Source organism: Hirundo rustica, chromosome 14 (genome assembly GCF_015227805.2).
Source record: "Hirundo rustica isolate bHirRus1 chromosome 14, bHirRus1.pri.v3, whole genome shotgun sequence".
In the NCBI taxonomy this organism is placed as follows: Eukaryota; Metazoa; Chordata; class Aves; order Passeriformes; family Hirundinidae; genus Hirundo; species Hirundo rustica.
In genome coordinates this window covers 70,920-87,431 of record NC_053463.1, presented here as the reverse complement: position 1 = coordinate 87,431, position 16,512 = coordinate 70,920, and the positions used below count along the sequence as shown (strand labels likewise).

The window sequence follows — 16,512 nt, the reverse complement described above, 5'->3', positions numbered from 1 at the left end:
TCTAGGACTAAAAGTAAAGAAATAATTAAAATATTTGGGATGAGAGCTCAGTCTGGAAGCAGCTTGAAGACTTTTTAGTTATGCCTTTGTTTACAAGGGAAGGAGTGGAAAAATAGAAGGGGAACCCTGTTAAAAACAAAATAGAAGACTTCTTAAATAAATGAAGGTTTGTAAAAACAAAACAAAAATGAAACCCACTTCAGTAAGCACAACAGAAATAAAGAATCTTGCCATCTACTGTGTAAAAAAAGTGAAGAAAGAAAATGGGAGGTGCATTAGGAGAGTCCAGTGTGATTGCCGGGAAGTTAAAGGCATTGATTGTGTTAGATAATGGAAAAGGTGGAAAGGTTAGATGTTTATATTGGGATAAAGATTCCTAGATGGTAAGGTGTAAAGGAGAAATAGAATTGTTGAAAACAGGAGTGTTGCATAATGAGCATAATATGATGTAATATGAGCTCTCCTATCCCTCACCCCCCAAAAATAAATAAATTCAGAGTTGAAAGCAAGTACAGGTTGCATAATTGTACTGAGAAATTTTGGTACCACCTCTCCTTCTTTCCCTCTCTCCAACGCCGCATCACTTTTTAAAAACATTAATTATTTGGCTTCAGAGTTGGCAGACAGACCACTAGTCTATTCAAACTATCTTTTTTGAGGAGGGAACCTGACATAAATCAGTAAGTGTTGTAGATAGTTCACATATGTTGCTGTTTCAGACTGTCTACTGTATTATAGTGTGACTTGGTCCTTGAGATGACTTCACAACCTTGGTTTCCATTCAAATTCATATTCTTTAAAAAACTATTAGAACTCGGTTTTCTAAAATTATTTTTATCTCATAATAGAAATATCTGAAATTCTGATATCTAGAAGAACTGTTAATAGGTTATGAAAGTTATTACAGCTGGAGATTGGTAATGAGGAACAAGCTAAGTATTAGTATGCAGTGGAGTAGGTATGCAGGAACACTAGTGACCAGTAGGTTGTGTTGCTCGGAGTCTGTGGTTGTATTTAACATGACCTTGAAATAAAATTGTGTTAATGATGAGCAGATTTCTAAGTGGAAACTCAAAGAAAAGGAGTAGAGCTGATCTAAACGATTCTATGAGGAATTAGTCACAGTAAATAATCAGTTACAGTAGGAATGTCAGAATTGGAAACTCTGAATAAGTACCAATTGAGAAGAGAGCAAGTGAATATTCCATATCACAGCTATGGTTCTAGTAGAAATCTGCCATTCACAAAACTTTACTGTATTTAATGGTCATAAAAATTAAGCCTTTTGTGCTTAACTTCTACTGAGTTATTCCCTGGAAGGAACCACATCCTAGGCATCTATCTACCTGTCAGCAAATGTGGCTTGCAGGAAACAGGAATGGTTTGTCCGCTAACTGCTAGCGGGCTTGCTTAGTTTAATTAACTTGCAGACTAAGTTAATTATTTCAGGGGTGCTACTTAAGGAGGTGAAGCTTATCAGAATGGTCTTGGGGGAGGGTGAAAGATTGGAGGGTATTCAAAAGCAGTTTCAATTACAGCTCCCTTTTTGTTGATTTGAATTCAAATTACCAGCAGTTTTACTAACTTGCTTTCTTTCCTACGAATTAGTTCACCTGTCTGGTGCCTCACATTTGTTTTAAAATGTGATAAGACATTAAGTACTAGTTTTCTCTGCGTGTCTTCAATTTCAATAGCTTGTGGGTAGGAATCTTTAAAGAAGTTTCTTTGTTGTAAGTAAGTCTGCTGGAAATTTCTAGTCCTAATGGGTAAGCAGAATGCTAATGGTACAATGAGATGAATTTAAGTATTCTTTAATCAAATAACAATCTTATAATAGACTAATGCTTATTAATTTTGTTTCAGAATTCCCGAAGTTCCCTTTTGGCTGCTTCTTCTGTATTTGGAGTCTCTCTCCCAAGTGCTTCCCAGTCCTTGGTATTTGGGGCTGGAAGGAGCCAATCAAATGGAGTGATGGTTCCAGAAACCAAACCTTCTGGATTTCCTTTTGGCTGTAGTACTGGACAAGAGGCTCAGAAAGATTCTGATTCATCCAAGAACTTGTTTTTTCAGTGCATGTCCCAGAATCTTCCTTCCAGTAACTATTTCACGGTCATTTCAGAGAGCTTGACTGAAGATGTCTCTAGTCGGGACTCATTCAAGCAGTGTACAGAGAGTGTGGGTGCTGGGACTTGTAAAGGTAAAATTCTTTCAGTGGACAGTAAGCCAGGAGCCCAGTCTGGTAGTTCTGTAGAGCGGAAGCTGCCTGTGGAATCTATGCCTACCCTTACTCCAGCCTTTTCACGAAGTCTGTTGAATACTCGTCCCCCTGATAGTCATGAAAACCTATTTTTACAGCCCCCAAAGCTATCACGAGAGGAACCCTCAAACCCTTTCCTGGCATTTGCTGAGAAAGTAGAACTTAGTCCTTTCAGTGGCTTTGCATCTTCATCTCAGACGGGGGTTGGTGCTCCCTCGACACCTGTGGGTCATAAGGTCACTTCTGGCTGGCCAGAATCACTCACCTCTACGGACTCTTCAGCTAAGAAGAAAACCTTGTTTATAACAACTGACTCCTCAAAGATCTCCAGTGCTTCTGGTTCAACAGCTGCTGCTGGTATTCAAAGCCCTTCCACTGTAGGGAATGGCCGTTCCACCTCACCAAACAGCAGCCTGATACAGCCTATCGAGATGCCCACACTTTCCTCCAGCCCAACAGAAGAAAAACCAGCTGTTGGGCCTGGGCAGCAGGACAATCCTCTTCTGAAAACTTTTTCTAATGTGTTTGGTAGACATCCACCTACCTTTTTCTCTTCACAGGCAGAGTTTCCACAGGAGAAGAAAGCCCCTTTTGAAGCTGTGAAAAGGTTCTCACTAGATGAGCGGAGCTTAACATCTAAACAGGACTCCGACTCCAGTACAAATAGTGATCTGTCAGATTTGAGTGACTCTGAAGACCAGTTGCAGGCTAAGGCTTGTATGAAGGGTATCCCAGACCACTTGATGGCAAAGCTAAGCCACAATGCGGAGCGCAATGCAGAATTACTGCTGGGTAAAGGAAAGGGGAAGCAAGCCCCAAAGGGCCGGCCCCGCACAGCTCCCCTAAAAGGTGATGACTTGAATGCAGATGATGTTTTGGAAGCACAGGGAGGTGGGATACTGGGTTATCTCCTGTGTAATGAACTGCGTAAACTAACCACAGTTGTAAACCTCATTCCTGCTCAGTAGGCAGCTCACAGGATGCTTACAAGGCTGAAGCTTAATGCTTCTCATATGTGAATTTGGTGTTCATTTATCTAAGCATGTGTGTCAGGACAGAAGTGTGGTATGCTGCAGGCTTGAACAGACTTACTGGTTTTAAATGGGTATGAACTTACAGATCTCTGAAAAGATGATTGTTGGAGCCAGTATCCTTTTGCTGTTGCAGTTAACTAATAGATTTTTACTTTTACTTTGCCTTACCCAGTTGGCCAGTCTGTGCTGAAAGATATGAGTAAGGTGAGGAAGCTGAAGCAGTCAGGTGAGCCTTTTCTCCAGGATGGCTCTTGCATCAATGTAGCTCCACATCTGCACAAGTGTCGGGAGTGCCGTCTGGAGCGGTACCGCAAATTCAAGGAGCAAGAGCAGGATGACTCAACTGTGGCATGTCGCTTCTTCCATTTCCGGAGGTGCTCAAATTCTTCCTTTCTTCATATTTAGTCTATGTGCAGAGCTTGGCCCATGTCCAAGTACAAAGTAATTATGTTTTACTTATTAAATATGCTTGGGTACAATAATGAAGGTTTTGAGTGTCTTGCATTTCCCTGCATCACCTGACAGGAATTCCCTCATTGGTCTAGAAAGAGCTGCTTTTCAAAGTTAAAGCTATAGGATACTAAGTGAGCCTCTAGGTACAGCCTCAGGAAATTGAATTTGCTTTACTGGGTAGAAATTTGCTTCTGGGTAGCAATTTTTATGCAGTAACTCTCCCTCATTCATAAGGCATTCAGAACAAAAGTAAAATTTTAATCCACTCAACAAACAACTAAACATCGCCAGCATGAGGCTAATGTTTGACCATATTCTGTTGAGTACAGGACTAATTTTTAGGACTAGAGCACTATGTCTGTGTTCTCTCCATGTTGCGTACCTGTCTTACACTTCTTTGACCAGTTGTGTTTCTCTTCATCTTCCTTCATGCATCTTTTTCCAAGAGTAGTTAGTTGACTTTCTGGTATGTAAAGGATGAAGTGAATTTTTAGTATGTGTCACCCATCCAGTAAGCATGCTGCTTCTTTTCCTAAGCTTGTTAAAAATTAATCTAGCTTGAGGTTAAAGATAAGATGGCTTCTGCTTAAAATTGAAGTTACCTTTGATATTGACCGGAGATGTTTAGGGTTCTGTCATACGTTTTTACACCTTTTACTACACAAGGATTAGGAGGGTCAACAGCTACTGGTAAAACAGTAGTGATTCGTCTACGTGGAGACCAGTGTGACAAGGATTTTTGCACGCATCGTAATATGAGCTGTTAGAAGAGCTGCCGAGTGCAGACAGCCCTAGCCAGAACTGAAGTACTGTTTTCTCAGAAGTTGGGAAAAACTTTCTCATTAATTAAAATTGAGAATGACAGCCATTCAGAATTTTGCAAGCAGTGTCATGCAGCAGGTCAAACTGAATTTTGTCATCTCTTTCTATTAATAAGATAGAGAAGTGGGATTTAGCAAGCTGTAGCAATTTCTTTTAGGTGGAATTTCCCACCAATGTTTGCTAGGACCTTGGGATTCATTCTAATGGGTGTTGCAGCCACAGCTTTGTGTGCCTTATTCTCTAATGTTACTGGGATTTGCATAATAGGTGTACTGTCTGTAGAATATAGCACTCTAGCTGAAGTCTTTTCCCCTCTTTCTGGGTTTATGTTCTGGTGTAGATGTCATTATAAGTTAATTAAAGGCGGTTGAGCAATTTCTCAATTACTCCATCCCATTTCCTGCAGGCTGGTATTTACTCGGAAAGGTATACTACGAGTAGAAGGTTTCTTGAACCCTCAACAAAGTGACCCTGATGCCATGAGCCTATGGATTCCTTCTTCCTCCCCTGCAGAGGGGATTGATCTAGAAACTTCCAAATATATCCTGGCCAATGTTGGGGACCAGTTCTGCCAGCTTGTTATGTCAGAGAAGGAGGCAATGATGATGGTGGAGCCACATCGTAAGTTGGGCTCTTGTCATATTTTTTTTCCACCCCTTCTGTATAATGGATATACAATACAGTGGAATAGAATTTAAAATGTCATGTAATTTCTTGTTAAAATGCTTGTCCGGCTCTTCCAAAGAGAGGCTATATTTATATTTACCTCTTGGGGGTGTAAATGAGGGACCAGCATTAGAGGCTTTCTTTTGGATCAGTGCAACATTACCACCAAGGAGGCTAATGGTAACTTTTCCAGGCATTAAATTATTTTTTTCAATAACTAAATTCAGAAATAAGGTGGCTCATGCTCCTAAGAAAATAGAAATAAGCCAGAGCACCTACCGCACTGACCAGCTATGCTTTAATGAACACATTTTCTGATACATTCCTATCCTTTTACATGATGCTCCAGGGACATAATGTAAAAGCTCAGGGTTTTCCAGGGAGGGAGCAGTACTGTAATTCAGCCTGCAAGAACTTAGCTGAGCAATTAGTTGCCAGCTTTCCACTTCAGGGGGGAAAGAAAAAAAGAAAAAAGTAGCCGGTTTAGCTTTTCACATGGATAGCTGACTATCTGATTTTTTCCCTTTAGTTTCTGGAATGTACAAGGGCAGCCATTTGGAGAGCCCCTTCCTTGGCAAATATGTTGGTTTAGAATCTGAATAGTTGACAGAGATCTGATTAGTGAAACTAAATACACATTCTTTATGGTTTTATGTATTTAAGTCACTTGTTCATAAAGCTAGCAGAAGATTTGTAATTTTGCTGTGAGTTCCATTAGTGCTCCATTAAATTCAGCTATTACAGAACATTGTAAGGTGCTGCTTTTCCTCGTAGTGTACATTTTGATACCAGACCTTACCAGTTCTTAGAAATGGGAATTTTAATAGTGTCACCGGACTAGCAACTCAAAGAATGGGGCTATGAATGTAAAAAGTATGTGTTTCTGTACTCTGCCTTCAGGTCATGTTGCTGTGAATTTAGCAATGTTGCTGTGATATTTTCAGATTAGGTGGGAGAAATGCAAAATGTCAAAGCAGTAATTCGTAGTGTGCCTTCTCTCTATAGAGAAGGTGGCATGGAAGCGAGCAGTTCGTGGTGTGAGGGAGATGTGTGATGTATGTGAGACAACACTCTTCAATATTCATTGGGTTTGTCGGAAGTGTGGTTTTGGGGTCTGTCTGGACTGTTACCGGCTGAGGAAGAACCGTCCACGTAGTGGTGAGTACTGGGAATTTTTCCTCCACTGTTATCTTTGACCTGACTATAGTCAGGGAATAGTTTCTGGGAAGTTATGGAAGGTTTTGTGGGAGGGTTACTGAGTATCAGCTTGGAAGGCTGCATGTTTGGAACTTGTCTTACATGCTGCTGTTCCATTCTTCGTTTCCTTATGTACCTGCGTTTTATATATTTGCTTAGGGTGTGGTTCTTGAAATCACAGCATCGGCAGGCATAGATTGTCTACTGAGACAGTTGACTGTATAGTTCTTTCCCTCAGAAAGTATAAAACAAAAATCAAGTAATATCTTAACAGTTCAGAATTGTTGTAAGGGGAACTAGTAAACAGACACTGCAGAGAAATTCTGTCTTTAATAAAGAGATGGATTGGAAAGTTTTCTCTTTTTTTTCCTTTTTTTTCTTTTTTTTCCTTTTTTTTGATTCTGTGACACACCAGGACTTGTAATTCAGGAAGACGTTCAATTTTAAGAAATAAAAGCATGAATGAGAAAGTAGATACCTGGCTGGTGTTGTTGTTTTTTTGTTGTTGTTTTTGTTTGTTTGTTGGTTGGTTTTGTGGGTTGTTTGCTTGTTTTTTGTTTTTTGTGGGTTTTTTTTGGTGGGGTTTTTTGTTTGTTTGTTTTTGGGGTTTTTGTTGTTTGTTTGTTTGTTTGTTTTTTGTACTTTACTGTATTGAGACCGCTTTGGTGGCATGGATGCAAACAAATTACAATCTTAAGTACGATTAATTAGTGACAGTTATGTTATTATATGGACCAGAGGTATAAAATACTGGATGTTGGTAAGTGTGAATACTGCTGTCTATTCATTATGATAACTTAGAAAAGCATTATGATAACAAGAGTATCATATTTTAAAAACTGAGGTTAGAAGCCAAGATATTTAGGTGATTGAAAATAAGCTGCTATAGATGACTGAGGGAAAATTACTGTGGTAGCTGTATAATCTAAAGAGACAGAAGTTGCTGTATATCTAGTCCTAGTGGTCTATATTTATAGTTTATTTCTGTGATCACCAGGTTAATTTCCTGGACTGTAAAGAATCTAAATAAACAAAATAAATACACAAATATTCTGTATTGTAAAGTTTTAGTACAAAATCGATTTTTTTCTTTATTCCAGAGACAGAGGAGATTGGTGATGAAGAAGTTTTCTCATGGCTAAAGTGTGCAAAGGGTCAGTCTCATGAACCAGAGAATCTCATGCCAACACAGATCATCCCTGGTACAGGTAATGCTTGAAACACGAAAGTAAAGATAGCAAATTTTGTATTAATTCTGAGCAAGCAAGTGGAAAAAGTATAAAGATATGTGATGTTGTAGCTGATACCTGTTCTAACATCGATTTAGAGGGCACTTCCACTTGGTGCAGCAGAAGGGTTGAAGCGGAAGGTAACACAAGTAAGATCAAGCTGTGGATTTGAAGTGCACATCCTTCTAGTATTAGCGCTGACTTGTTGTGCTCAGCTGTTTTAAATTGTATTTTAAGTAAATTTGTTCAACTAGCAAGAAAGAGGTTTTTTGGGAAATGGTTTGGTGGTTTTCTTTTTTCTTTCCTGGTGACAGGGGGGGAAGGTAATTGGTCCATGCTGACCATTTACTTGACTGTTTACGTAACTGGTCCTAAAATCATAGAATCATAGCATGGTTTGGGTTTCTATGGACCTTAAAAGATCAACTAGTCCAACCCCCATGCCAAGGGCAGGGACCACCTTCCACTAGACCAGGTTGTTGCAAACCCCGTTCAACCTGACCTTGAACACTTGAAGGGATGGGGCAAGCACAGCTTCTCTGGACTGTCTGTGCCAGTGCCTCACCACCCTCACAGGGAATATTTTTTTCCTAATATTCAATCTAAACCTACCCTCTTTCAGTTTAAAACTATTGTTCCATATCCTGTTCCTAAAGGCCTTGGTAAAAAGTCACTCTCTGTGCTTATCATCCCCACTGACGTACCAAAACAAGGTCTCCACAGAGCCTTCTCCAGGCCAAACCACACCAACTGTCTCAGCCTTTCTTCATAGGAGAGGAGTTCCAGCCCTCTCAAGATGTTCATGGCCTTGTCTGCACCTGCTTGAACAGGTCCATGTCTGTCATGTACTGAGCACCCCAGAGTTGAACATTGGGTGGGGAGGTGGGGTGGGGTAGAGGGGAAGAATCGCCTCTCAGCCTGCTGGCCATGCTTGTTTTTATGTAGCCCAGGGTGCAGGGTGGCTTTCTGGGCTGCAAGCGCATTTTACTGACTCATGTCTAGTTTTCCATCTAGCTGTGTATCCAAGTCCTTTCCTGCAGGGCTGTTCTCAATCCATTCACTCCCCCACTCTGTACTGATATTGGGGGCTGTCCCAAACCAGGTGTGGGACCTTGCACTTGGACTTATTGCACCTAATGAGGCTTGGATGGGCCTATTCCTTCAGCTTGTCAAGGTCATGCTGGGTGTCTGTCCCTTCCCTCTAGAATCAGCTGCTCAGTTTGGTGTGTCCACAAGTCTGAGGGCGTCCTCAGTCTCACAGTCAATGTCATTGATGAAGACACAAAACAGTATTGGTCCCAGTAAGGACCTTTGAGGGACACCTTCTGTTACTGTTCTCCATTTGGGCGTAGAGACATTGACTGTAACTCTTTTGGATGCAATCATCCAGCCACTTCCTTACCCACTGAATAGTCTATTCATTAAACTGTACCTCTCCGATTTAGTGACTAGAACGTTGTGGGGTACTATATTGAAGGACTTACGGAAGTATAGGTAGAATTCAGCTATTTGTGTTTCATTGTTTAATGATGCGGTCTCGCCATTGAAGAAAGCCACTAGGTTATTCAAGTGTGATTTGCCCTTGCTGAAGCTATGCTGGCTGTCTCTGATCTCCTCTGACTTCCATATGTTTTGGCATGCCTTCCAGGACAATCTGCTACATGATCTTACCTGGATACTGTGGTGAGGCTGATGATAATTCTCAGGGTCCTCGTTTTGACCCATTTTAGAAATGGGCATGATGTTTCCCTGTTCCCAGTCCCTGGGGACTTCATGGGACTGCCAAGACTTTCCAAATATGATGGAGAATGACTTGGCAATTATATCGGCTCAATCCCTCAGGACCCTGGAATGCATCTTATCAGATGGACTTTTATATGTTCCAGTTCCTCAGGTGCAGCCCCACCTCAAATACTTTGTGCAGTTTTGGGCACCTCAATACAAGAAGGATATCAAACTGTAGGAGTGTGTCCAGAGTAGGGTGACAAAGATTGGGAAAGGTGTCAAGGACAAGGCTTAGGAGGAGCAGCTGAGGCCACTTGCTTTGTTCAGCTTGGAGAAGAGAAGGCTGAGGGATGACCCCATCAGAGTCTACAGCTTTCTTAAGGGAGTCAGCAGAGGGGGAGGTTCTGATCCCCTCTCTCTGGTGACCAGCAGTAGGACACAAGGAAATGGAATGAAACTGCATCAGGGGAGGGGAGGTTCAGACTCTGCTTCACTGAGAGGATGGTTGGGCACCGGAACAGACTTTCCAAGGAAGTGCTCAGGGCAGCAAGCCTGTCAGGTTCAAGGAGTGTCTGGATGATGCTCTTAGTCATGTGGTTTAGTGTTAGGTGGTCATGTGAGGAGCAGGGAGTTGTTCTTAGTGATCCTCCTGATCCGCTTCCTGCTTGAGATTCTCTATGGTTCTGCAACAAGAGGAGGAACTTTATTCCTCCAGTTTCTGCTTTGAGGTTCAGGGACTTGAGAGAGGTGGGAGGAGGGAATACAACTGAAAGCTGAGTTTGTCAGCTTTCTCCATGTCAGCTGTCACTTGCTCAGAGATCTTATTTGGTGCAGATGGTTTGTGTTGTATACATTTTCTTTAATCTTCCTTTACTGGCCAGGATAACTGTTGAAACCCTTATTATTCTCTGCATCCCTTGTCAAATCCATTTTCATCTGTGCTTTAGATTTCCTGATGCCATCTCTGCACATCCAGGCAGCATCCAGGATGATTTGTCCCTGGTTCTACTGCCTCTGCACTTCATTCTTAGATTTTCGTTTGATCAGGAGGTCCTTCTTGACCCATGTTCTTCCCCTGCCTTCCTTATTTGATTTTTTTACATGGTGGAATTGAGAGCCCTCACACTCCAAGAAAAATGTTCTTAAAGAGCTGCAAGCTCTGTTCTGTTCCTTTGCCCCTGAGGACAGATTCCCTAAGTGTCTCATACACTTATTCTTTAAGCAAGTGAAAGTCTGCTTTCCTAAAATTCAGTGTCCTGACTGTTCTCTTGATCTGGCCCACATCCCTCAAAGTTGTGAATTCCACCAGGGCCTGATCACTGCAGCCCAGGGTGCCACCAGTCTTGACATGTCTGATTAGTTCTTTCATGGTGGTATAGTAACAGGTCCAGTAATGCTTCTCTTGTGGTTGATCTCTTTATGTCATGGATTAAGTTATCCTCAAAGCACTCCAGAATTGTCCTTGATTGCTTGCAACTTGCTATGTTGCTTTTCCAGCAGACATCAAGGTGATTGAATTTCCCGAATCATCATGTGAGCATGATGCTTCCTGTAGTTGAAGTAAAAACACTTTGTCAACAAGCCCCGTTTGGCTGGGTGGACTGGAGTAAACCCCAGCAGTGAGGTTTTCTTTGTTGGCTTGGTCTCTCATTTTTACCCATAAGTTCTCAATCTGTTCATCACTGTTTTTCAAAGATGGCTCTATGTGGTCAGTGTGTTCTACGTGGAGAGTACCTCTCTACAGTGCATCAGTTCTGCAATTCATTCTATCACCTTTCAGCAATAAATATTAGATTGTCGCTTTCCAGTTGCACAATGACTTCTGGCTCCTCATGCTTATCACACAAGCTGTATGCATTAGTATGAAGAGGCCCTCCAGCTGGGCTATCAACCTTACCCCCTCTCGACAAGAACATGCCCAAATCCTTTGAGTTATTTCACGGTTGTTTCCCTCTTGCCTCCTAATACATCAGTGGCCCCTGGCTCTTGTCTGTTGCTCAAATCTGCATCTCCTTTCCCCACTAAATCTAGTTTTAAAGTTCACTATGTAAGTTTGGTCAACTTGTTGGCAGAGGCTCTCTTGCTCTGCTTGGGCAGATTAATCCCATCTGCTCCCAAGAGACCTGACTTCTCAGAAGGAGATTCGTGGTCATAGAAGGCAAAACTGCTGAGTATGGCACCAGCCACACTGCCACGTATTCACCTGGTCAGTTCATTACATCTGTCTTGGTACCAGGAGGATAGAGGCGAACACCTGTGCTCCAGGTACTTTCATCATTGCTTCAAGGGTTGTGTAGCTTCTTGTGCTGGTTCAAAGTCACCTCATTGCAGTATTGTTGAACCCTACATGGAATATTAGAAGCAGATGATAATCTGTAGGATTTGTCAGGTTTGACAGCCTCTCAATGACATTGTGCAGGTAGTGTTATCACCATTCACCACGCTGTACTGTTCAGAGACAATGTCTTGTTATATAGCATGTGACCTTAAAGATACTTTGCAGCAAGTAATACTAAGAAAAACCCACCCCTTTGAAGATGTAGTTTAGGCCTTTTTTTTAGATTTCTTTGCATGTAATATTAAAGACCTAACTTTATTTACAGCACTTTACAATATTGGAGACATGGTTCATGCAGCACGAGGCAAATGGGGTATTAAAGCCAATTGTCCATGTATTAACAGACAGAACAAATCAGTGCTGAGACCAGCTGTCACTAATGGAATATCACAGGTATGTAATTCGAAGCTGAAATTACCTTGTTTGACATTTATATTTTTAAGATCTATTAAAATCTTAGATCCTTTAAGGTAATCTATTGTGAAACAGGAATTTTACTTTCTCCATATATACTCTGAATGTTTTCGTTTAGCAAAAGTCTTCTGGGTCATTTTTTGGGGACGTGAACTGCATCTCTTATCTGCCAAGTGGTTATTTGGGCTCATACTGTTATGCAGAAATTGGGTAGGAAGCCATTCATATTGATGCTGTATTTTAAAACAAGCTGCTATGAGTAGCTTGCAACATGTGCTTTTATTTTGTTTGTGGCTCCTGAAGGAATTTAGAGCAGTTCTGTAACTATCAGCTCAAAAAAAAAAAAAAAATCTTCCTGTAATTAAAAAAAAAAAATAAAGAAAAAAAAACCACCAACAAAAAAACAGAAAGAAAAGGAAAGAAATCAAAAAGATTGGTCTTACGTTAAAGGATGACTAAAAGATGACATGGTAAGAATTCACACCACTGTGCATAAGTGAATACACACAGATAAGAAGCTCCTGTATTCTGCTGCTACCTACGCATAAATAAATTTTACTGTGTGCTTATAGCAAAGGAAAAAAGAAAAACAACAGACAAAACCAAATGCATTGGATATCGAAAATATCCTCCAAGTTAAAACTTCCCTTTATTCAACATTTAGTGGTTGTTTATTTTTTTTGTTTTAGCTTCCAGCTGTAAATTCTAGTGCATCAGTCTCTGGAAACGAGAACACCTTTTCCACGGGAGCAGGGACAGCAGGACTGGGGCAAGTAGATATGGACACTGTACCAAAATTGGAAGCAACTGATAGTAGGATAGAAGAATCTGCAAAGACAGAGACATTACCAACCAATAACACTGGGGAAGTAAAGACTAACAGACCACTTTGTCCAGAAGCAGCTCCATCATCAGCTTTACACTGGCTTGCAGATTTAGCAACACAAAAAGCAAAAGAGGAAACAAAAGGTGAGCAGAAGAAATGTTCTCTTGGGGTTGGAATTAAAAGATAAATTATAATATACTCTTTGATTGCTATTCTTTGTGAGAGTGTCTAGTCCTAAACAGAAAAGAAAAAGGTAAGTTTTCTTCCTGTGCCTCTTAAAACCAGTTTTGTTCTACAGGCTTAGAAAAATACAAAGCTGGAAAGATGATACAGCTGCAGACAATACTATCTTTTCACTCACAGTTTATTTCTGTGCCAGTTTGTGTATTTATTTTCTCAGAAGCTTATGTCCTGGTGTAAAATGATAGTAATTATTTTCAGATGCAGCTTTGTCACTTTATGTTGGAGTAAATACAGCTCTTTTGTATGCTATGTGAAGAGTGCATTTCCAAGGAACTGAGACTAGAGTCCAGTTGGAGAGTTAGATGAAAGCTTAGAGCATCTTTAATACTCAGTAGTTGGAGTGAATACACGTCCTAGATGTCAGAGGTAGCGTGACTAACACTGGATTTATCCCTGCCCATATGTCTATGAGGGACTACTTTACATGTTGATGTGAAATGTTGGTGAATCATGTGCAAATTTTACAGGTCTTAGTCACTGTAATATTTTGACTACCATTAAAATTTGAAACATTTAATATCAAAACATTAATTCTGAAAGTCAGGGAAATGTTTTTAAATTAAAAATTAATTAAAAATTAATGTTTTGAATCAATTAAACATTTTGTGTTTGCACGTGTCAAATCTTTTTGGATCAGATCTATTGTGCTATTCAAAACCCTAGCAGCATATGAAGGGCAAAATCTAAGTGAAGTGTCTGATGTCTTTGATTCTCACTGAGGTGCCTCAATCACTGTTACAGTGATAATTTACCATTACCACAAGATTCTGTTAATATCCTATTTCATGCAAGAGCAAACAATTTCAGAAAACTTTGTGATTGTTTTAACTTTGCCTCTTGGGGATTTTTTTTTTTTTCTCCCCTCCCTGTAATGTTTATATTTATCTTGCAGAATCAGGATCACTGAGATCAGTGCTTAATAAAGAATCCCATTCAGCCTTTGGATTAGATTCCTTCAACTCCAGTGCAAAGGTTTCCCCGCTAACCCCAAAGCTGTTTAATAGCCTCTTGTTGGGCCCAGTGACATCTAGCAACAAAGCTGAAGGCTCCAGCCTCAGAGATCTGCTACACACAGGGCCAGGAAAGCTTCCTCAGGTCCCATCAGACACAGGAATTCCCTTTCCTCCAGTCTTTTCTGCAGCTTCTACGGTAAATAATTTTGTATTCCTTCAATACCTGTTCTAGGGAAGAATTTTCATCTAAATGTTTTTATAGTATTCTACTCTTGAATGTTGAAACAAATGTGATACCTCACCAAAACTCACCACCCCACAAATCTGTAGAGAATTTTCATGCTGATTTTTAGTTTTAGCTTACTACTGCTGAGGAGAGGCTATTCTTTTCAAGAGATAAAAAAAGGGTTAAATACAGCCTATCAATTGTTTAGTTGATAATCAGCATCCCTACAAAAGCTCACCTTAAATTTCATATCTTTAAAAATATTGTAAGAGCATACCACAGGAAAAAGACAAAAACTTAAGAGTAAACCAGTTTCTTAACCTTATGTATATTTAAAAGGCATTTGAGCTAGAGTATACTTGGTGGGATCTGCTGCTCCAGCTGGATCTCTACAAATCTATGGGGCCTGATGGGATGCCTCTGAGAATCTTCAGAGAGCTGCTGATGTCATCGCAAATCCTCTCTCAATGAGTTTCTAAAAGGGCGGAGAGTGCTACCTGGTAAACCACAGGCACGTCAGTCTCACTTAAGTGTTCGGTATAATTATGGAAAAGATTATTCTGGGACATATTGGAAAACATCTGGGGTACAATGCAGTCACCAGTCAGTGCCAGCATGGCTTCGTGTGGGTGAAAGTCTTCCTTACTGAATGTGATTCTCTTCTATGACAAGGCTACCTCATTCATCTAGGAAAGCCAGTCAATGTAATCTTTCTGGAAGTAAATTTTTGATTATGTCTGTCTCAGTATCCTTCTGGGCAAAATGTCCAGCAGACAGTTGAGTAGCCAGATTTGGACAACGTGCTTAGGCACAGGATGGGATTCTTGGTGTGTCCTGTGCAGGGCCAGGAGTTGGACTCAATGATGCTGATGGGTCGCTTCCAACTCAGCATAGTCTATGGTTCTATGGTAACTGTACATGAAAATATGATGCTGCTACGGGAAAGTGAATCCAAGAATACTTTTGCCTCTCGTCACTGAGTACAGGTGAAGAAATTGTGGTCGCTTGTTTTAAAGCAACTTACTCCTTCAAGGCTTGGGATAGCCTGTCTGAACTTGTGTCCCTATCCTGGCAACTCTGTGCCTTCTCTCACCACATCTAATCAGATCTATTGTGTAATGTATTTTTTCACTTTCCTGACTTCTGATCTTCACTAAGTAATTTAGATTTAAAGAACTTCTGAAGAATTCTGGTCCACCTCCTCACTTGAATGTCTGTATGCTTCATATAGAATGAACAAAACATATTTGAGAAACAACAGTTGTGTTACTCAGATTGAGAGAAGCAAGACTGCTGCTGTGGAGAGAATTATCTTGATCTTTCTAGAGTATTGATAGTCTGTTGTGAAGAATAATAAGCATTGTCTTTAATAGTTAAGCTGCATATTATCTATCTTACAGCCTCTAGAGAGTCAGAGGCTGTAATGAGTAATGGTACATTTTTAAGACCATCCAAAGTGGATGGTGTTATGATCTAGTCTTATTTGGGTAAGATGGGCTGCAGAAAACTATCATAATTCCAAGCAGCTGTAGAGAGTGGAATCAGACTAGCAGTGGGGCAATGCCTCTTAAAGGAGCCCAGGGCCCTGGAGGACAATAAGCTGCACCTGGGCCAGCACTGCACACCTGTAGCTGCAAAGGTAAACAGTCCTGGGCTGTATTAGGAAGCATACTACCGGAGCACATCAAGGAATGTGGTTATTTCATTCAGCCCCTGTTGGGATACGCCTGGAACACTGTTTCCAGTTATGATTTCCCTAGGTGAAGAATGACAGTGAAAAATTGCATGGGATCCAGTGAAGGGCTATAAAGAATGATTGAAGAGTTGGAGAACTTGACACATTTGAAAAGGTTCTAGAAACTAGTTCTCTTCATCCTAGAGAAGAGAATACTTTGGGGGTCTGATGAATCTTACCATATCTTAAAGGTGGTTGTAGGGAGTATGGAGGTACTCCTTTCATAAGGATGCATGGTTAACAGGGCAAGAGACAATACCAGTTGCTTTAGGAGAAATTCTATCTAGATATAAGAAAAAAATTCTCCCTTTACATTCAAACAGTGGAATAGGCTGCCCTGAGAAGTGACTTAATCTTCTTCCCTGTGAAGTTAAAAGTTTGGCATGACCCAGCC

The 16,512-nt window shown here is 40.7% G+C and overlaps 1 protein-coding gene across 1 annotated transcript in view; it reads left to right on the top strand.

The window, feature by feature from the left end:
• KDM3B (lysine demethylase 3B) overlaps positions 1–16,512 on the top strand; it is a 46,902-nt gene that overhangs the window by 12,071 nt on the left and 18,319 nt on the right. The window contains exons 8-15 of the mRNA XM_040078405.1: positions 1,864–3,106; positions 3,464–3,665; positions 4,973–5,187; positions 6,238–6,390; positions 7,530–7,637; positions 11,987–12,114; positions 12,825–13,104; positions 14,097–14,353. Coding sequence (XP_039934339.1) covers positions 1,864–3,106; positions 3,464–3,665; positions 4,973–5,187; positions 6,238–6,390; positions 7,530–7,637; positions 11,987–12,114; positions 12,825–13,104; positions 14,097–14,353 — 2,586 coding nt within the window. The remainder of the gene's footprint in view (positions 1–1,863; positions 3,107–3,463; positions 3,666–4,972; positions 5,188–6,237; positions 6,391–7,529; positions 7,638–11,986; positions 12,115–12,824; positions 13,105–14,096; positions 14,354–16,512) is intronic.